The 23,105-nt window shown below is 38.0% G+C and overlaps 1 protein-coding gene across 1 annotated transcript; it reads right to left on the reverse strand.

The window, feature by feature from the left end:
- Positions 1-6,542: 6,542 nt before the first annotated feature.
- On the reverse strand, positions 6,543-20,941 carry LOC131349159 (signaling lymphocytic activation molecule-like). Its single transcript, XM_058384575.1, has 7 exons — positions 20,904-20,941; positions 19,156-19,375; positions 9,924-10,227; positions 8,772-9,065; positions 7,976-8,089; positions 7,814-7,881; positions 6,543-7,709 (listed from the first exon to the last, which is right to left on the reverse strand). Exons 1-7 carry the CDS (start codon positions 20,939-20,941, stop codon positions 7,632-7,634), a joined length of 1,116 nt encoding a protein of 371 aa, XP_058240558.1. The 3' UTR covers positions 6,543-7,631.
- Between the last annotated feature and the right edge of the window lie 2,164 nt (positions 20,942-23,105).

Genomic DNA, 23,105 nt, shown 5'->3' on the forward strand with positions numbered 1-23,105 from the left:
CATGTCACCAGTGCCAACCTCCTGGGATTCACACTCTCAGCTGGTAGCATACAGCTGGATCCTGTCGGGATCAAGGCAAGTAAGGGATTGGCCATGCAGCTTCAGACCTTCCTGGGGTTCTCTAACTTCTAACCTGGAATCCCAAAGCTGTACATGTGCTCAGCAAACTAAAGGATCTCTTTATCTCTGCCCTAGTCCTTACCTTACCGGACCCATCGTGGCAGTTCAGCGTGGAGGTATATGTGAAGGTAGTTCATTCTGACCTGGGGGTGTGGGCTGTGCTGTCCCAAAGGGCCACTAAGGACAACTGACTTCACCCATTTGCCTTTTTTTCTTGCCATCTAATTCCAGACCAAACAGAACTACACCATTGGCTCCTGGCCATCAATCTCAACTTGAAGAAGTGGCATCATTGGCTGGAGGGCACAGAACAACCCTTCATCATTTGGATTGACCACTGTAATTTAAAGTACCTCTGGACGGCCAAATGTTTAAATCCTTGCCAAGCTCGCTGGGGACTCTATTTCAGGTGGTTTGATTTTTCTCTCTCCTGTTGCCCGGGATCTAAGAACGGAAAGCCAGATGCTCTGTCTTGAGTACACATCTCTAAAGATGGAGAACCCAACTCGGATCTAAACCTCCCCTCTTGGGAGACATTGAGCACAAAGCAGTTTCCAGGTGATGGTTTCCTGACAACTGTCCGGCGGGGAGGCTTTTCATTCCTGACCACCTGCGTTCCAAGGTTCTCCAATGTGTTATGGTTCCTGCCTGTTCTGCTATCCAGGCACCCCTCGCACACCGTCGGTCCTTTAGCAGTGCATCTGGTGGACGTCATTGAGGAGGGATGTTCGTGAATTCATAGCTGCCTGCCTAATTTGTGCTCAACAGAAGAGCTCTAAGACTCTGTCTGCTGGCTTCCTCCACCCTCTTACCATCCCCAGATGAAAATGGTTGCACATAGCCCTGGAATTTGTCACCGGTCTACCCTCCAGGGCCGGCCATACTACCATCCTCTCCATAATAGATCACTTCTCCAATTCACCTCTAATTTTTGGAGAGAGTTCTGTCAGCTCCTGTGGGTGACTGTCAGTTTATCATCTAGATTTCACTCTCAGTCTAACGGCCAGACTGATTGACTCAGGAGATGGAGATGGGGCGCTGCATCTTGTGGTCTGATGATCCGACAACCTGGTCATCCAATTTGCTTTGGGTTGAGTACGCCCACTATTTTCTACCCAGGAACTGGAGGCCTCCATCCCGCCTGCCTTGGCCCTTGTCCAATACTGTCGATGCAGGAGAAGGACCCACTTGATGCTACTCAAGTCCTTCAAAAGTTACACCCTCTGGGCCAAACAAAGCTTGCAGAAAGCTTTCCCTGCGGTTCGTCGGCCCCTTCCCTATCTCGAAAGTGCTCAAACAGGTGACTGTCTGGCTCAAGCTCCCCAGAACCTTCTGCATCCATCCGACTTTTCACATATCCCGCCTTAAGCCTGTCCAGGCCTGAACCCTTTTTTTTTTTGTATGTGTGTGTTTAAACTCAGTAGGATTATTGTAGCTTTCATACAATTGTAAAGTGGATTTAAATTTTATGTCCCACACAAGAAGCAGTGTTTATCATTAAATTTTTATTTAATAAATTATATCAAAACTCCTGCTTATGTTATCGAGAGTCTTTTCGGCCAGGTTTAATGGTGCTGCTGAAACACTGACCATTTCCTGTGGGTTGTGAGGTTTCTCTGTTCACAAACTGATCTCCTTTTTCTTCATGTGCTAACAAAGAAAAAAGGAAAACAATCACTCATTAAAGTGTTGTGATCAGTATGATATCATGAAGCTGTACAGGTGAAAACTGAATGTAGTCTCACATAAACAGTGGAAGGTTTGGGGAAATTGTCACTCATTCTAGTCTGTGGTCTCCTGGATTCTGGTGTATTAATGTAGTCTTTGTGGAGTAAAATTATTCTTAGGAGAAGAGTTGTGTGATATGAGTTAATGTGAAATGTCCTTTGAAGAGTCTGACTGATTACCTGCATGGATTGGTGTGTTGGACTGCAGAATGTAACTGGAGACGACATGGTCACACTGATGGAAGTGGAAGGAACCACTATAACTCTCCATACTGGGATAACTGGAACTCAGAGTGATGCTAAGATTCAGTGGGTTTATGGACCTGAGAAAGCAGAGGAAAATATATTGTTCAGTCAGGTGTTTAAAGGAGAAACTGTTACAGAAATCAATGAGAGATTTAAGGAGCGACTGCAGTTGAACAGAATCAGTGGAGCTTTAACCATCAGGAACATCAGCAGAACTGATTCTGGAGTTATTTTACTTCTTACTGGATGTTTCTCATCTTGGACTTTCAATGTCAGTGTTTATGGTGAGTAAATATTATGATTTTTAAAAACATTCTAACGTGTTCAATTGCATTTAACCTGTTTCTTCTTCTCTCAGCTCCTGTGTCCTCTCTGTACATAACAAGAAACTCAGTCTATGATTTTTCAGCCTCTGTACCAACATCTAGATCCCGATGTTCAGTGTTGTGTTCTGTGGAGCATCACAGAGATACAACTCTTTCCTGGTTCGAAGGGACAGAAATATTAAACCAGACCACTGAGTCCCATGATGCTAATAAACTCACTCTCAGGAACTCGTCAGCAGTCACCGTCAGGAACAGTTGGACAGTTCCCTGCCAGGCCTGGAGAGGGCGCTGGCAGGTGAACCTCAGAAGCCTGCTTCTTTGTGTATATTTTGTGCCATGCCTTTCCCATTGTTCTCTATCCTGCTGTATCACCTGTTCCCCATTTAACCTTAATATGTAGCCCTATAAATAGGGATCCTTGTGCACCTGTCTTTGTTTATTGATCAGTGTTTTATGTACTATGTTCTGGTTAAAGGCATGTCCTAGTGTATGTTGAGGGTTTTGTTTGTTTCAGTTTATTTACTGCCATGTTAGTCTTGCCCATGTCTGTCTGTCTACGTCAATAAAGCAGTGCTTCTTTGAATCCCGCGTATGGGTCTGTCTCCATGGCGTCCCGCCACATGCACCACCCTGAAGGTCCAGGTTTGAGCCCCACACAGGTCGGGGGTGACCGGACGTGACCCTCACAATGTCGGGCTGAACATCACATTGATCATTGAGCTCTACTCCTGCATCAGTTTAGAACATTCTGAGACAATCACACGTTCTGACAGTCAAGACTATGTTTCCTTTTATCCATTTTTATTTTTATGATTCAAATTATATTTTAGTAATAATCCAGGATTTTGTGTATGTAGGAAAGACAGGAAATTATATTAAAGAAAATGTTATGAAAGAAAAATACATTTATAAATACAGAGTTTGTGGACTTTTCGGTCTCATTGTACTGAACAATAAAGTCTTGAAGTAAAGTGGACTTCACATGGATGATAATGAAGGCTACATAGTTAATATGCCTGATCAAAACCTGTACATTTCTGTGGTAAGAAAATAAAAACATAAAATATTTTTATAATAGTTTGAGCAATAATATGCATTAATGTTTTTTTTATTGTTTACACAAAGTAGGTTATTTTAGATAACAATTAACATCATACAGGTTTGACTTGTGTACAGAGCCATTTGTAAATCTACACCTCAGTACAAAAGAATAGAAAACATGCTGAAGGTCATTTTTAGAAACCTGAGACCTGATTTTCTTCTTCAGAACAATCAGTGCAGACGTCACTTAATGGTTACGACTGAAACCCGTGTCATTGTTTCATTTAATAGCCGTCTGGAACTCAGTGGATATACAGCAGGTAACTTTTAAAATGAAATTTCTATTTTAACTTTAAATCTGTTCTACATTCAATGTTTTAATTCGTCTAATTCTATATTAAATTTTGAGTGATTAAATAAAATAAATAATGTACACAAGCAACAGCTCTTTACTGACACTGTTGATTGAAAGTATGGCATTTATTAGGTTTTAATAATGTAACCAGCAGATGAATATCATTTTAGCATAAACATTTCCTCTGATAGTGTACACACTTCCTTTATTGTGTGTTTTATACACACACTGTTCCTGGAACTCAAATCTCACAGTGAAAACACTCCAGATCACAACAACATGAACTCTCTCTCTCCTGTGATGTGGAGATTTCAGGATGAATTAAAGTCGATTCCTGACCATACAGAAATAAACAACCTTCAGATGAAAATCCTTTATTTTAAACATGAATAAAACCCAAAATGTGCAGCAGCCAGAAGACAAGAACAGGAATATTATATTCATAAATAAATGAAACTTGATTAAAAATAAACAGGTAATGAACAGATGGTGAATAAACACTGTGTGTGTGTGTGTGTGTGTGTACTGCTGTTACAGTAAAATAAAGTGTTACTGATACCACAATATAGTTGATTATTTTCCTATAACAGCACGTCCCCTAGTGTGGAAAACTGATAAAACCACTCTGTAGGATGTTCTGTATCTACTGCACCTGTTCCAAATAATGTTCAGAAATAATACTTTCTAAAACATTTTATTCATCATATTAAAGATAATGATAAAACATCAGTGATATAAAACCCTCTCCATTATGAAAGTGTTAAATGAGAGAAAGGGGAAGTGAATAAGTCATTGTTTTATACTGAATGCCAGTTTTATCCCCCACATGATCCAGTAAACAAATCTATGGAAATGATCAGGACAGTGACCTTTTCCTCGTCTGTTCTGAGCTCAGGACTGTCTGTCACACTGCTCATAGTTTTAACAAAAATAAAATAAACAGCTGAGGAACTTTTAATCCTGAAATTCCATCTTTACTTTCAGAATATCTGTAACTGGTCAAGTGCTTTAAAATGTCCAGGATGTTTCCTGTGTGATGTGGTGAAACATCTTCCTGGTTTTACACTCAGTCTTCTGAAAGAGAACTGATTTACCTGCAGGAAGTTTCTAGACAGGTAGGACTCTGTGATTCACCATCGATAATGTCTAATGTCTTCAGTCTGTAAAGGATTCGGATCCTTTCATGTAAATAAGCTTGAAATCGTCAGTGTCATCGTCACGTCTTCGTCACGGTAATCACACCGCCCCGTGCGGAGACAAAAACTATTCGCTTCCGTCCTGTCCACCATTTTGAAGAATGCAGGCGGCGGCTCGTGAAGGTCCGAGAGTTTTCTCAGTAATAACAAGAGAATGAAAGTAATGTTGATAAACCACTTGAAACATTCCTGAAACCTGATTGTCCGCTACAGAACAATGCTAATTGTTGACCATTTAGACGTCAGTGTCCTCACATGGATGTGATTCGAAAGGACATCGTTATCGTCGGACCTGGAGGCTTTACTGAGATCTTTACGGTAGGAGAAACTGTTTACATTAACTTTCTCTTCTCACAGAAAATCACATTATTCACCTTCTTTAAACTGTTTAATGCTCTATATAAATGTACAGAGATGAAATAGAACATCCTCATAATAATATACATGTGTAATACCTGATACCTGAACAGTTTCTTATTTATTGAGATTATTTTGTGTTTTATTTCACAAAGCTACTTTAGAGATAATTATACACTGGGAAAAACTCCTGAGACTTTATCTCTTTATGATTCTGTGATTAAAGCAGAAAACTAGTGAATATTAATATCTTATAAATGACATGATAAATTATTGTTGTAACTGATATTAAGAAAGGAAAAGTTAAAGTCTAAGTGATGTGAAAGTGTTGTAGGAAATATCAGCTGTAGATCCTGGTAAAAGCTCTGGGAGATCAGGTCTTGGTTTATGGTTTAATAAAAACAGTTTATATGAAGAAATATTTATTCAGGTGACAGTTAAAGAACAGGGTTGTTGTTTAAGAGGTTAAAAATATTTCTTAACTTTTATCTCTGTAACATTAATAGACTGTACAGTACTGTGCAAAAGTCCTCAAATATAATAAAATGTTAAACAAAATGAAATAAATAGCAGAAAACAGCAATAAAGTAAATCAGGTGAAGGCTTTAAACCAGGATCAGTTCTGTATTTAATGAAATTTACTCTTATTACTGAACACATCTAAGATGTTTTTATTAAAATTTGTTTGTATAAGTAATAAAACCTAGTTGTTTTTCTTTTTTTCTCACTCATTAATGCAGAACACATTAAATAAACACATTTCTACAAAAAATGAAGTGTGTAGACTTTTGTACAGTACTGTATATGAACAGCAGAGGGCAGAGTTGTGTGTAATATTCATCATTTATAATTTAATTGAAGGACAACGCCCTTTAAAACCAGGACAGGACAGATCTCTGTGGGTGAAAATGAACAAACTAAAGTAGTGATGAACTGATGACCTGCTGTGTGTCCATGTGTGTTTATATTATCACTGAAATAAACCAGAATGGACTTATTGTCATTTAATGAGAGGAACTTTACAGTCTTACTGGTTTTTAGTTTAATTTAATTAAACCTCCCCAAATTGGGCAGAAGTTCAGCCTTTTAATGGCCATAAAGCAAAAATAATAAAAGGGGAATTTACACGTTTACATTTTTATTAAAAAAGCAAAAAACACACTGCATACATCTCTCTTATCCCACATTGTCTGTCCTTTACTGTTATGAAGCTGTTTGTTAGAGCTACACACACTAAACCAGAACAAACTGTGTTCCAGGAAGAAGATCAGACTATCAGGTTTTTCAGGAACTACAGTAAACGTGTTAATCTGAAGAGCAAATAAACCACAACACTAACATCTTTATCTTCTAGATCTGTCTCTCTCTCAGTCAGGAGCTGATGTTGTGTTTTCAGGGTTTTTCTGCTTTACTCTGCAGTGTGTCTGTTATTTCTCTTCTATTTCTGTGCTTTAACTCTAAATATAGCATTTACTGCATTTATTCATTCATCTGCACTACACACCTTATCCTGGTCAGGGATCCTGTGGATGAAATGACTGATTTATGTCTATTTTGGAAACAGAACCAGGGCAGAACAGTGGAACAATAATAATAGAAAGTAATAACTGCGTAAGTGGGTGGGGTTTAGTCACAAAACAGTGTAACTGGGCGGGGTTTAGTCAGAATCAGGAGCAGGTGGGAGTCGGGTTGAGAAACCAGTCCCACACACACCTCTAACACAGAGCTCTGTATCCTGGATCTGATCTGAACAATACAGCTGTAATGTGAGAAGCGTAAACACTGAGAAACAGCTGGAAAACTGAAACTGATGATTCGCTGAAACTCGTTTTTTAGCTTGAACTTTTTAACACTTGGTTCTTTGCTCACTTTAATTCTGCTAGTCAGAGCATGTAAATGTTGAACTATTAGACACTGATCCCTGAAGACACGCCCTAACTGTTAGAGGATTTCTCAGCACCGCTCAGTTCAAAGAGATTAATGAGTTTGTAAATACGTCTGAGACGAAACAAAACCAGGTTTAACAAACAGAAACGCTCGTTCAGACAGGACTCAGTTAACCCACTCTGAAATCTACTTCCTGTAATCACATCAAGCTCTCCACTGAAATATTGACTGAAACATCGAAACTTAACTGAACTCACACTTTAATGTTATTGTACAGAATCTACACACTGAAAATGGTTTATATAACAAAAAATGTTTATGATTTATGCTAAAAAAAACAATTTAAATAGCGAGAAGGATATAGAGATGTGTTGAATTATTTGGATCTCATCACATGTGAATACACCACAGAGTCTCTCTCCACTTCACCATCCGTTACTGTGGAGTTTTCTTCCTGTAAGACACAGCAGTAGATTTCAGTATCTGAATCAGGGGGAGACTTTATCACTTTATCACTCCTGTGAATTTTATACCAAATCCTTTTCTTCAGAAGTTTACCTCTTTATCTCTCTCTGCAGTGTGAGCTTTAATATTCACATCAGCGTAAGTCAGTTCCTCAGATTTTTCTGAAAATAAACACAAACAAATCAGATTAAATGTTACTGTACTTAATAAATCTAAACACTGAACTAATACATGAACAAAAAGATCATCACTTGCCTTGGTGCTTTTTCCTTTTCAGCCAAAACCCCAGAGTTAATAATATTATCAATAATATGAAAAGTCCAGCAGATATCAGGGCAGGAAGCAGCGAATGGGAATCTTTAGTTTTACCTGTAAAGATTATGATATAATTATAAATGTAGTTAAATTATTTCCTCTATATGACACAGACATAGAGCTGAGTGATATGATCAAAATAGTTAATGATACTTGAAGAAAGATGAAACATATATTATGGTTTTCTAACAAACTGCCATGAAAATAGAATTAGCAGAAAAACAAAATGTAAAAATGAGTCTATTGTGTAATTGTTTAATGTGTTACAATAAAAAGTAGATGAATGAAATAAAAGGATGTTGTGATTCTCACAATAACTCAGAAAAGTGTCCTGTGGTTTAATTAATGACAATAGAGATATTTTCTGGTCATATCAGCAGCTCTCCATCAGACACAGATGAAGCTCATGTTATTTAGATTCCTGCCTCAAATCCATGAGAAACCTGTAACATGATGCTACACTGGATTAATTTTCCATGGCAGTCAGTGAAATGTGAATCCTCCATGTACTGTTTCACAGTATTGGTGATATCGACTCCACTGAATGATGTTGTGGTCACTGAATAAATCTCACTGAGACTTTCACACATAAACATTTAAATCACTGACTTTTCTTTAACCAGATCATCAGGAATGAATTTAGTTTAGATCTTCAGTCACCTCTGTCTCTCTCCATCATGAATATTCATGATTCTCTTCTATATAAAGTGATGAGAGTTTGGAGTCTCTGACGTACCTGAGGTGTGATAACAGAGCTGTGTGATGCTGAGAGAAGATGTTTTGTTGCTGACAGGGTTTGCAGACACACAGATGTAAGTGTTAGTGTTATTGTCATGGTGTAGTTGAAGTGAGAGATTGAGGGGAACACTGAGATCTGTGTTACTGGTGGTGGAGATTCTCTCATTCTCTCTGTACCAGGATAAATTCACATCTTCTCCATTCTCCACAGAGCACAGGAGGAAACACGGCTCTGTGGAAATCACACTTCGGTGTCCTCTTTGATTTCTTATTACTGGAGCTGATACTGGAGCTAAGAAACAGAAACACAGATTATAATAGAAGGGATTAGAAATAACAGCTTTACAATTCTTTTAAAGCAACACAATCTAACTATAATACTATAAACACTGTGTGTGTGTGTGTTACTGTTATCATCCCTAGTGTTGATTAATTTCCTAAATCTGCATGTCCTAAAGTGTGTTATTTCTCTTATACCTCAGCTGTTTGTCAAACATTACTATTTTCTAATTTAAAAATAAATAAAACACCATAATTTTATCCCAGTGTAGTTACAGTTAATGTGAATATCTATAGAACAGTTATAAACAGTCTCTCTGTCACATTTCACCTCTCTGTACATCAGCAGGTGCTGCTTTCTGTTTACTTTTCCATGTGTTTGTTTAGGTTTCAGAGCTGTCTCCGCCCCTCTGACACGTCATTGGTTAATTGTTTGATGTGTTTACCTCTTCTGGTTGATTTGCTTTAATTATTTATATTAATTATATTATATTTTATATTATACTCATGCAGTTCTGAGCCTTTTGTTGTTCTGTTTTAGTTTCATTCCGATTTCTGTTTTTCTGGTTTGTTTTTCCAATTGTTTTGGAATATGAATTTCTCATTATTTTGGCTGCAACTTTATCAGGCCATTCTTTCACTCCCGGCTACAAACATTGCACTGCCCTTAACAAAGAACTTTCTATCCTGCCTGTATCAACAAATGTTACACATTCCTATTCCTATTACTTTGTTATGATTATATTATTATTTCAGAGCAGATTTATCTGTAAATGATATTGTTCACTCAGCTCTGATTGGCCTTTTCATTAATTATGAAGTTATGAGATTGAACATGGACATGAAGGAGACATGAAACACTTTTACTCACCATAAACACTGACACTGAAAGTCCTAGATGAGAAACGTCCAGTAAGAACTTGAAATAAATAAACTCCAGAATCGTTTCTGCTGATGTTCCTGATGGTTAAAGCTCCACTGATTCTGTCCAGCTGCAGTCTCTCTTTAAATCTCTCACTGATTTCTGTAACAGTTTCTCCTTTAAACACCTGACTGTTCAATATCTTTTCCTCTGCTTTCTCAGGTCCATAAATCCACACAATCTGAGCATCACTCTGAATTCCAGTTATCCCAGTATGGAGAGTTATAGTGGTTCCTTCCACTTCCTGCAGGTTCTTTTGTAAGAAATCATTCTTTCATTAATTTCTCCCAGAATGAAAAGCTTTCCCAGAGCATGATGCTGCCACCACCATATGTTACTATAGAGATTGGTGTTAATCAGGGTCACACCACACACAGAACCTGAATACAGTATTTAGATCATTGCCTCATCACAATAAAACCCACATCTTCACTGGGTCACTGTTGTGCTTTCATACAGCTCTTCTTGAGTAACTGGTTTGTTTTTAGCCGTGTCTCCCACACAGTCCTGAGCTACACAGAGCTCTTGTAAAGGTGTGGTGCAGCTTCACTCCATTCTCAGACGCTCTACTCTGTAACTCCTTCAGGGTGACTGTTGGCCTCACTGTGGCTTCCATCACCAGTCATTATCTAGGTAGTGTTTGTGTAGGTGATGTGGATGCAGCTTCCACTTCCTCAATACTGACCTCAATGGGATGTCCAACCAACTGGATATAATTTTACACCCTGTTCCATCCGGAATATCTATTACATTATCTTTAATTTTCTTAGAAATCTCAGAAATTTCATTCAGACTGACTGTCTTCAGTAGCAGTTCAATAGCAACAAAAGTCATTTTTATTCAGAAAATGAGACATTTTAATATTTCAGATGTGAAGGTCAATTCTAAATGAAATAGTGTCATGTTAAGACAATCATGTTTTATTAGAGCTTTTAGATATCTAAATAGATATTAGTTAGATATCAATAATTAATTTTACTGGATTTTCACTGTAGGAAAACAGAAGTAATATACTGAGAGAAAGGATATGTTTATTTATTATTTATAATTCTGACAAATCTGATCAGTTCTAATGAGATTGAAAACTTGTGCAAGACTCTGTACATTTAGAGTTATTTTTATTTAAGGAAAAATAGGATTTGTTTCCTGGATCATTTGTGTCTGGTTTTCATGAATCAGATGCTCCAGTTTTTATATAATTGCTGATTTTAGAGAAGGGTGAAGTCATCAGAGTGGAAAACATCATCACAAATCAGCATAATGATTCTATTACACCATGCACTTTTATTATTTAATCTTAATTGCAAATGATAAAAAGGTATTAAACTGGACCTTTCCCAGTCACTGGACTGATACCATCCAGAAAACACCTTCAGTACCTTAATGTGAACTTCTAGATATCACTCTAAACTCTATTTAAGGTACAGGAGTGTTTCCTAAGCTTGTTGTTCCTTAAATACATTAAAAGTAAACAACACAACCCTCTAAAGTTATAACAGATGTGTTTGTAAAATCCACACCAGTGATAATTATAATGAAGGTTTAGTATTTATTCAGAGTCTGTAATACAAACTAAACAAAGGTTAATGTTTTAATTGAAAAGTTAAAGTGATGTGAAATGTGATCTTTTCATTGGACTCATTAACACACAGCTCTAAACTGCTGTATCACTGTTCAGCTCAACACTGAGGAAAATTCATTCTATCCAACACACCAGCTAAATATCCACTCTACTCTTTCCTCCTGAATTCTTGTGTAAGACTCTTTATATTTCCAGCTCCAGTGTGTTGTGTTGTACAATAAAGGAGTAAACTTACAGCACAATAGGAGGTGAAGACACCGGAGAATCCTGTTTCCTGCTAAAATATTCACCATTTTCATAATCCATAGTAAGCGTTCCTCACACAAACATTTTCCCGTCGTCCTGAACATCAGTGTCAGAGAAGAATTTAATACCAATTTCAGATCAGATCCATGATAAAAGTTTCTGCTGTACACACGTTTCCGATGCTGTTAGCTTAGCGTCTTTTCTGGCTCACATCCATTAACCCGCTGGAGCTCCTCCTGTTCAGTGTGAACATGCTCACTACACACTCTCCCCTCAGCTCGGGGTTCAACACCTTTTTAGCTGTTTTCACATGGATTTACTGCTGGATCTCATATGGGATAATAGGAAAAGACAATAATAATTATTAATAATATATTTTAAGTGGTTTATAATTATGTAATCTTCTACCAGTGTTAAATGTATAAATATATGTTTTGTATTTAAAAGAACAGTTCAGGACACTGAACACTGCAATTGGCTTGTAATTGTTATCTGATGTCACGTGATGCATTTCATAAATAATTAGCTGATCTAAACTGTTAATATTCTCATCCTGAACTCATTTAATTTCTATTTTACAGTTTCAGAGCTGTGCCATGCCTCTGTACTCCAGTATTAAAATAAACAGCAATAACAGATCACATTCAATTCAATTCAATTTATTTTGTATAGCGCCTTTTACAATGAACATTGCCTCAAAGCAGCTTTACAAAAGAAAAACACAAAGAAAGGGGAGGGGAAAAATGAGAAAAAATAAATAAATAAATAAAATGAATAAATAAATAAATAAATAAATAAATAACTAGAAATAAGAGTAAATCATTAAATTTAATAATTAAACTATTTTATCCCTAATGAGAAGCCTGTGGCAACGGTGGCAAGGAAAAACTCCCTGGGATGGAATAAGGAAGAAACCTTGAGAGGAACCAGGCTCAGAAGGGAACCCATCCTCATTTGGGTGACACTAAACAGTAAATAATGTAACTGCAACTGATTAAAGTTCTTTCTACAACAGAAATCAATGACCCATGAGGAACTATTAGGTCAGTGTAGTTTCTAAGGTCATTATAGACACTAATTCTTTGCTGTCACAAGCTGACAGGTGAAACGGCAGATCTGTGACTGTATGAAAGTCCCCAAGTGGCTCTGTCCATAAATCTGACCAGTGGACACTGGCAGCACATCACTAGGACGACTGGATTTTGCAGCAGGAATGCATTTAACTTTTTATACTAAGTGCAGTGACAATTTGCCCCAATGTGTGAATAAGTGTGTGTGTGTGTGTGTGTGTGTGTGTGTGTGTGTAGTGATCCATCCAGAGCTTGTTCCCAGTTCATGCCTGGTGTTTCTGGGACAGGCTCTGGATCCACCTCCATTCACACCAGGATACACCATTTACAGAAAGTGTGTGTGTGTGTGTTTGTGTGTGAACAAGTGCAAACACTGAAACTCTTTCTGAAATTCTTTTGAACTCTACAGTAAAAGCAGCTTGTATGATGTAGAAGAAGGTAAGTGTTCAGGGCTTCAGTGTCTCACATCTAGTCATCAGTCTGCATTAGAAACTCCAGATTTTTTTTTATTCTTGTGGTAATTTGCATATAAAATGAACTGATGCTCATTTTCCATATAAATTTAAATCAGCTGTGAGAAACGCTCCACATAAGTCGTTGTGAATTTTGCAGTGTGACTAAACCCGAGAGCAGTTCTGACTGTGATTATTACAGGGCTTTGTGTTTGTGTGTGTTAGATCAAACACTGATACACAATAACAGCATTAGCGTGTCTGAGCAAGTATTTTATTTACACAGAAAAAAACAGTGTTATTACAAAACTACTTCATGACCTCAGCCTGTAATATTCTCTCACTTAATGCAGGAGTCTGAGGCCCTCAGGGTTTATACTGTAGGTGAAGCTCCATAGGTTTGAGGCTCTAATTCTGTATGGATCTCCTCTGAAAATGGTCCAGCAGATGTGTTTGGATAAACAATGACTGAGTCAGTTACAGACAACGACTGTGTCTAACCTGCTTCCTGTTTTTCCGAACAAGCTGGAACACGTTATAGAACGTTTCCCATCATCAGTCCTGTACTTTCAGTTTGTAATATTCCTGCACTAACACTCTGTTCTGACTGTAAGCCTCAGTGTGGGTCTGGGCTTAATGCTTTCATATTAGAATTTAAGAAATGAGTCACATGACCACACGATCCACCCAAAAGATTTTACTGGGAATTGTATAAAACAGGATATTAAACACTTCAAATAAAAAAAACTTTTAGTGCTGAGTAACACCACCACTTGACGGATCAGCAAACACATCTGGCCAGCTGTTGGAGGTGAATGAGGGCAGTGATGTGGTTTACTAGTCTTTCTGGTCTTCTCCATATAGCCAACGGCTTAACAGGAATCTAATCCTAATTTGTATTTGCAAATAAAAATTATTTAAATCATCAGCTCCTTCTCAAAAGCAGCATTAAAAAGTCTAACAATCTTCTATTTCACATTCTCTAATATAATTGTACAGCAACAGGAAACATGAGCAGTAGCTGAAAACCTTGTTCATGTGCTTTACTGGTGATAAGAACTGGATTTTACACAATTGTCCAGAATGCCGTTGTAAAAAAGGCGGGAGATGAAGATACTCACTAAACGAGTCTGTTCATGTAGAAGTGGAGAGATGTTTACAGTCACAGCATTTTAGCTGCAGGGAATGTTCTAGAAATGAGGAAGGATCACAGCAGACAATCTTCAGAAAAACTTAAATCTAACTTCTACAAAGTTTATTGTTTATATGAAATACACTGTAATTCTATAGAATCTGAAGAAAACTCTCTCCTGATAGTTCGTACTTCAGTAAAGCTCCTGTTATGGAACACATCATGCTGAGACTCTTATATTGAGAGCTTCTTACATCCAAAAGTTGCCTTCTTACTGATTTATGGAGCAGAATCACATGGTCAAGCTTCAGACTCCATAATGGATCTATGTAGGATGTGGAACTGAGCCAGAATATCACTTTATCTCATCTCCAGTACTGGAATGTGTATGTCATTCAGACACAAACCCCAGAGAGTCAGGAAGAGCAGGTCAGAACAAGCTGAAAGCAGAAGATTGCTTTAACAACAGAGTCTTAATGTACCACAGAACCTTCAGCTTTATATCTGCTGCACAGAAAACTCCAGCTCTACTGACTCCTGTCCTGATATTCAATCCTCATCACTCACTTCTGTTTCTTATAAAGTAGAAGTCTTAAAATATCTGATCTGAAAATAGCTCATGATCCACAGAACAAGGTGGAAACACTCAGAGTCTTGGTACTTTCCAAGATTTCTTCCTCTTTCACTCCACTTTATGGAATTTTCCACCATCATGACATAATCTACTGGGTTTCTCCTGAATGATGTGTAGTGTATTTGTGTAGAATGTGTGGAGTTTTATTTCATTATGTGGGAGTAACACAGTACCTGAGTGACAAAAGTTTTAATCCAAACTTGTCCATGTGCTCAGAGTGGGAGGGGCTTACTGGATCTCACCTTTAAATCTAAGTAAATTAGTGTTTCTGTAAGTTTTATAGAATCCAATATAAATGACAGTGAATTTCAGTTCCTTGTACATTTTTAATCCAGTGTTTGAGAACCTCAGCCACGACTTAACCCAGACTTTGGGGATCTTTCACTGGCATGTGTGCAGAACTTCTGAGTAAACAGGAAGTTTCGATGGTCAGCTCATGTGAGGTCTGAAGGAAGTAACTGATTGCAGTGGTGTGTCTGTAAAAAAGATTATTTTAACAAAATAACTTTATTTTAACAAAATAAAATATACTCAAGTTTTATATTTTTTTATTTTTTTTTATTTCTCTGTGTCAATTTTCCATGTGTCTATATGAAAGTTTCTGTCTTTTACAAAGAGAGTCTTGTGTAATAATGTGTAAGAGTTCATGCCTATTTTGGGTTGTGTTTTTTTCATTTCCTGTCTCTCTGACTGTAAGACCCTCTTTGTAAATTCATCACACTTCCTGTTGAACGATCACGTGAGTAAAACCATGAATGTGTGCAGTGTGTTTGGTTTTATTCTGTATGATTTGTAAATATAAATAACTATTTCATCTTTCTAAATTTAATAAAGATAATATATATTTTCTATAAGAACTGTCCAGTTAAATAAAGGTTCATGTTTTATTTTTATTGTCCTCTGCTGATCTGTGACCTTGAATAAATAAATACTTCTAATAAATAATTGATGGTAATTTATCCGCCTGTTCGTCACACATCCTTTACAGATCTCTGGTCTCACTAACCTTTTTAAACTCAGACTCCTTTCAGCTTCTGTCATACATTTAATGCAGGATGGAGACCAGATGCTCCACATGCCAGATGTTTAAGGTGAACAGCAGCTGGTCTGTAATTACTGATCACATGATCACTTCCTTTTGTTAGTGGACGACTCGGTGTGGATGCTGTCAGGCCTTTCTTTCTTAGTTGTGCCCTTGTGTTCATCTGGAGATGAGAATGAGTTAAATATGAATCTAAAACTGTTTAAGTGATGCATGAGGATGGTTGTTATGGCAACACATCACCGAGTCACACAGTAAATAAGAAAATGTTCCGATGCTGCTGTTTATCCGTCTTCACTTCAAGCTGTTAATGGTGTTAAATTCCAAACTGCATCTGTTTTGTAATATGATATTAATAACAACACAGCAGGAATAAAATTAATTTTCTTTTTAAATTGAAATCAAAAGTTGAATTGTTTTATGGAGGTTAGAGATGCTCTGTGTGGTGGTTATGTGTTTTTTATTCTAACAGACAGCATACAGTTTTATTTGGGAGTGTGTATTCACCTCAGTGGTGTGTTCTACTTTTAAAGTGCTCGTTTGATGCATGTGGGAAGAAGTAGTCCAGACATCACACACACTTTCACACACAAACCTTTCTACTTGTGTTTCACCGAACAGCACAAACCACATTCATACACACTGCTGTACTGCCCTACATACAGCTAGCCACAGGTTCTATTATGAGTTGCAGTGACACGGAGATGCACGAGACCGTGTGCTGCTTTTCTTCTGAAATCATGCGTGCAAAAGTAATGACACATGCATTTGTGTCAAACGTTATTTATTACAATGATTCCAAAACATACCTGTAAAAGAAGCTTATCTTTTTGTCTTTAGTCTCTGTAGAACTACATCACACTGAGGTGAAGATCCATCTACACGTCACACACAACTTCAACTTCACAACCTCAAACACGTGAAAATACAGAGGTGAACCTCATCAACATCTTTTTACACTTTAAATCCTTTCACACGTTTGCCCACTGGTTGCTCACCACTTCCTTTAGAGCTGTGACAGAAATACTGCTTAAAAAAAGCTTTGTGATCTGGCGTGATTTACCTGAAAGCTGCTTCCACGCTGGAAAACCAAATAAACCGCAAGACCAAGAGTTTCATACATCTTAGCTGCAAAGATTAATTATAAAGTAAAAGGAGACCAAAGTTTAGTAGTAGGAGTAAACTGTGGTAGCTTCAGATACCTCGAGATTGATTTGTCTGGTCTGTTACCTTGGTACACATTGTGCTAGAACACTAACACAGGGGGTTGTTTTGTCAGTGGTCAGTGAAGTCAGAATCAGCTTTATTTGCCAAGTGTGCGCAGACACACAAGGAATTTGTTGTGGTTTTTAAGGTGCTCTTGGTACATACATATATACATATCTGTAATGAGAACAGTAAACATTAAAATAGTTAGACTTAACAATAAATAATATGTGTATTAATCTGGAACAAAGGATTTATGTGCAGATTTGTACATTATACACTATATACAGCTGTATAAATAAAGATATGCTTATGTATTTGCATGGTACTTTAAGAAAGAGGCAGTAATTAGAGATGGAGAATGAATTACAGAAATGAATTACAGAACACGGCTAATAATTCCTGTGTTAGCTGTTCAGGGCTCTGTGATGATGTTACCTGCCCGGGGTGAGAGGGGTCTGTGATGATGTTACCTGCCCGGGGTGAGAGGGGTCTGTGATGATGTTACCTGCCCAGGGTGAGAGGGCTCTGTGATGATGTTACCTGCCCAGGGTGAGAGGGGTCTGTGATGATGTTACCTGCCCAGGGTGAGAGGGCTCTGTGATGATGTTACCTGCCCAGGGTGAGAGGGGTCTGTGATGATGTTACCTGCCCGGGGTGAAAGGGGTCTGTGATGATGTTACCTGCCCAGGGTGAGAGGGCTCTGTGATGATGTTACCTGCCCGGGGTGAGAGGGGTCTGTGATGATGTTACCTGCCCAGGGTGAGAGGGGTCTGTGATGATGTTACCTGCCCGGGGTGAAAGGGGTCTGTGATGATGTTACCTGCCCAGGGTGAGAGGGGTCTGTGATGATGTTACCTGCCCAGGGTGAGAGGGGTCTGTGATGATGTTACCTGCCCGGGGTGAGAGGGGTCTGTGATGATGTTACCTGCCCGGGGTGAGAGGGGTCTGTGATGATGTTACCTGCCCGGGGTGAGAGGGGTCTGTGATGATGTTACCTGCCCGGGGTGAAAGGGGTCTGTGATGATGTTACCTGCCCAGGGTGAGAGGGGTCTGTGATGATGTTACCTGCCCAGGGTGAGAGGGGTCTGTGATGATGTTACCTGCCCGGGGTGAGAGGGGTCTGTGATGATGTCACCTGCCCCGGGGTGAGGTGCACACCAATGACCCTTTCTGCTGTCATAACAGTCCATTGCAATCTTCATATATCTGATTTGCTGGCTGACCCAAACCAGACAGTTACAGAAGAGCACAGAATCAACCCAATAACAGTTGAGTAAAACTGTGTCATCTGCACCTGGGGCAGGTTGAACTTTTTCAGTTGATGAAGGAAGTACAACCTCTGTTGGGCCTTTTTTTTACAATGGAGTCAATCTTAATGTCCCACTTCAGGTCCTGGGAGATGATGGTTCCCAGGAACTTGAGCCACAGTGCTGTCCATGATGGTGAGTGGGGAGAGATAAGGGGGGTTTCTCCTGATGTCTACTATCATCTCTACAGATTTGAGTGTGTTTAGCTCCAGGTTGTTGTGACTGCACCAGACAGCCAGTATGCAGACTGGATGAGACCGATGACTGTAGTGTCATCTGCAAACTTCATGAGCTTGACAGAGGGGTATTTAGAGGTGCAGTCATTTGTGTAGAGAGAGAAAAGCAGTGGGGAGAGAATGCAGCCCTGACGAGCTCCAGTGCTGATGGTGTGGGTGTTGGATGTGAGTTTTCCCAGCCTCACTAGCTGCTGCCTGTCTGTCAGGAAGTTGGTGATCCAATGACAGATGGAGGTGGGTACAGAGTGCTGTGTCAGTATCATCCACAGACCTGTTTGCTCTGTAAGCAAACTGCAAAGGGTCCAGCAAGTGTCCAGTCATGTCCTTCAAGCAGGCCAGCACCAAATGACAGCCTGTCAAATGACCTCATGACCATAGATGTTAAAGCAACAGGTCTGTAGTCAATTAGTCCTGTGATTTTTGGTTTCTTGGGTACAGGTATGATGGTGGAGCATTTTAAGCAGTATGGGATTTCACACAGCTCCAGTGATCTGTTGCAGATCAGACACAATGCACAGTGTTAGAAAAAAATACTTCACCAAAATGAGAAACTTCATACTGTAGCTCTGATGATTCTCACTATACACAGAACACAAAGAACCACAAACTGCCCAAGGACATGATGCTGCAAAGCATGCTGGGAACTACACAATAATCCTGAGCTGTAACAGAAACAGAGAATTTGTTCCAGAGCTACAGAGGAATTTTTGTAATAACAGACATCACTAACTGTGGCCATGTTGTGAGATGGTCAGAGTGGGTATGAGGTGTCAGACCTGGCTTTTGTTTTTCAAACCTGCAGTGGAAATCGTTCAGGTCTTCAGCCAGGTTGTTGATTGGCCTCAGAGCTGGGGGATGGGGTCTTGTAACTGGTGATGGCTTTCAGGCCTTTCCACACTGAGGTGGTGTGTAATTAAAGCAGAATAATTACTATAATCAACAAACACAGCATTACTGTTGGTTAATAAAGATTAAATTTAATCCTGTTTATGAAGTACAACAAGTACAACATGTTACAACATATACACTGATCACTGAACATCATGCTATTGTTTTTGGACATTTGGAGCGGTCTGAATATTAAGAACTGAAGACGTTTTTAAAAGGTGAAAACTTGAACAGACTCACAACACACAGTGTTAGAAAATAAACTTCACCAAAAATAACTCATGACTAAAGAGAAACTTCATACTGTAGCTCTGATGACTCTCACGATACACAGACCACAAAGAACCACAAACTGCCCAAGGACATGATGATGCAAAGCATGCTGGGAACTACACAATTATCCTGAGCATTAACACAAACACATTCCGTCCCAGACCTACAGGAGAATATTCATAATAATCACTAACTAAAGAAAAAGTAGAAATGTTCGATTGTTTCTTATATAATAAATATATTTACCGCTGAAATAAAGCTGCAGAAACTCACACTGAATCACACGATGAAAAATTCGCAGTATTTCTGTGACAAACAGCGACGTCTAGTGGTCATTACATTACATTACATTACATTAAAATACTCTACGATTCTTTTATCAGGTTCATCTATGATGCGCTTTAGTACTATTTTTAGACATGACTGATTACTGACATTGTGATGTACATAGTGCTGATACACGAGTTAGACATTATAAATTACATTACACATTTGACATTTTGTTTATTTTTTTTAAAACACTGATACTTATAGAATGTAACAATAACAGTGAGTGATATAATGTGAATAAGCTGCATTACTAATGCACTGCAATGAGCTTCAGGAATTTTATATATCTAATATCTGCCCAATTTCTTCCCAAAACATTTGAGGAAAAACTAATACAAGGTCGCTGGATTTGATTAAGGATGAAACATCTGATGAGGTGTTTTACAGGAGTAAAGATTTACATGTGGTTTCTCAAAAAAAGAAAGGGCAGGCTGTAATGATGTTAATTAAATCAGTCAAATGCTACTCGTTAATTCTCCAAATATGCCTAAATGTGTTTACCGCTGAAATAACGCTGTAGAAACTCACACGGTAACAAGACCGTTGCGTCTGGCTATCAGCGACATCTAGCGGTCATTACATTACATTACATGTTACTTTCTTAAGATTCATCTATCACGTGCTCTGATAATATTTGTAGGCGGTGTGTCGCTGATCTAATCAGAAGTAATTTATTTATTTTGTAGCACTATTGGTTTTCCGAAACGGTTCTCATAATAAATCATAATAAAAAAGTACCCCTCCCCCTCCGCTCAGGAAATAAAAAGTCTTTCTGATGTGTAATATTAATAAAAACAATAACACAAACACCTACACCTAAAAAGAAACTGGTTAATCATTTGAATATCCCCGCCCACTCATTATGAATGCGGATATATTAAGGTCACGTGACCGTAAAAGCACGTGGCCAAGACAACATGTCCGAAGAAATCACAAACACGGTGAGGAAAAGTTTGATATTCATATATTATATATATATCAGAAACTTTATTATTTTAAACTTGATTTATTGTAGTCAAGCTCATAAACACTGAACAGCAGTTAAAGGAAATAATTTTACATTAAAATCGTCTACAGCTCATTACACAAAACACTGATACACTCACAGAGCACACGTGTGTTCTACTTTTGTTGTAGTAGGTTAGAGAAGCAGCTGCACTCCTCTTTTTCTCTGAATCTGTTACTTTTTTTTTCTTACGTTTCAACTTAACCCTCTGACGAATAGTGGTCACTGCAGTGGACAGCTAATTAAAAGTTTTTTTTTCTCCTAAATGCAATTATTATTATTATAATGCAGCTCAGATTCTGTGATTGTGTGCTTTTTTTGCAAATACTAAATAAAACTGATGGTTCAAATTATCATTTATGTTCAGCTGTGTCATTTTATTTACATATCCAAAACTGTGTTCTGACAGCCAGTGTCAGCTGGTGCTAAAAAAAAATTTTGGGGTGGGAAACAAACTTAAATGCAAGCTGTTATTAATGCAGGACTGTAAATAGCCATTGATCAGTGGGTTCTGTATCATTACTGCTCAGATAAAATATTGAAAGTCAGCTGATAAAGCATGCAATAAATCTACTATGAATTAGTGAATGAGTTCAGTGTGGGTTTATTATCAGTAGTGAAGTCATCGTTAAACACACACACTGGAAAGTTGCCTAATCACGTGACTGCTGTTGAATTTGTAAATTGGGTCGATCTGCTCCAAACTCCTTGATTCTTTTCTTCATCTGGAGGCCTTGTGAAAGGTTTTTTTGTTTTTTTTGATAGAACCAAATTCTCATTCATCTCTCGACATTTGGCTTGCTTCCACATTAATCAGTACCTGTCCGTTAACTGACAATCTGCTGAGCGGTAATGAGACTCCTTGAGAGTAGTCCAATCACATGAGGCCAAATTTTGAAAAAATATTGATTCGCTAAGAACAAAAGCGGAAGGGTCATGGCAGCACTTTAAAACAAGCCAATCAGAGCTTAGCCTCAAGTCACATGCTTTTTAAAAGTTTACTCTGTGGACACACACACACATGAGTGAAATACAATTTTGATTTTTTTTTTTTTAAATAAATGATATGACTAATAGTGGAATAGTAAAACTAAATGATTTTGTTTTGTTATTAAACTATATAATTATTGTTAGCGTGTTAAAGTAGCATTCTTCTCTGGCTAACTTTTAGCGCCCCCTACTGACCAGCCTCTGACCAGTACTTGAGTTTAAAAAACTGAATATTTGATTATTTTTATGTCCTAAAAAGAATACAAACACTTAAGAAAAAATATTTCTTAAACTTTCATAATTTAAGGGTTAATATGAGAATCCATTGTTGTTGTGATATGCTAATTATGAAGTGTCATGTAACTTTTGGCACTCCTACTGTCTCGTTAGCATATGAAATATTTGGATGGGATTTTTTTAAATTCTGTTTTATTTTATTGAACAATAACAGTTTTGGGGATTTGATGTTATTGAAAATGACTTGAAACAGTGTTTATTTAACCGTATTTTCCATTGATTATACTTTTTCTGCTTTGTGCAGGGTTTTTTGAGAACTTGTATTACTTTATAGAAAAGTTTATTATATGCTGCCTGCTGACTATATTTCTACAAAACAGGCGCATGTTGAAGTCTCTCAATAAATGATGTGTGTAAGTTTTAATCAGTTACAGTGTGGATTTATTTGGACTGTCTCAGTGCCTGGTGTCGTTTGTTTTAAATAAACAGTTTGATCA

This window comes from Hemibagrus wyckioides, linkage group LG29, assembly GCF_019097595.1.
Source record: "Hemibagrus wyckioides isolate EC202008001 linkage group LG29, SWU_Hwy_1.0, whole genome shotgun sequence".
Lineage (NCBI taxonomy): Eukaryota > Metazoa > Chordata > Actinopteri > Siluriformes > Bagridae > Hemibagrus > Hemibagrus wyckioides.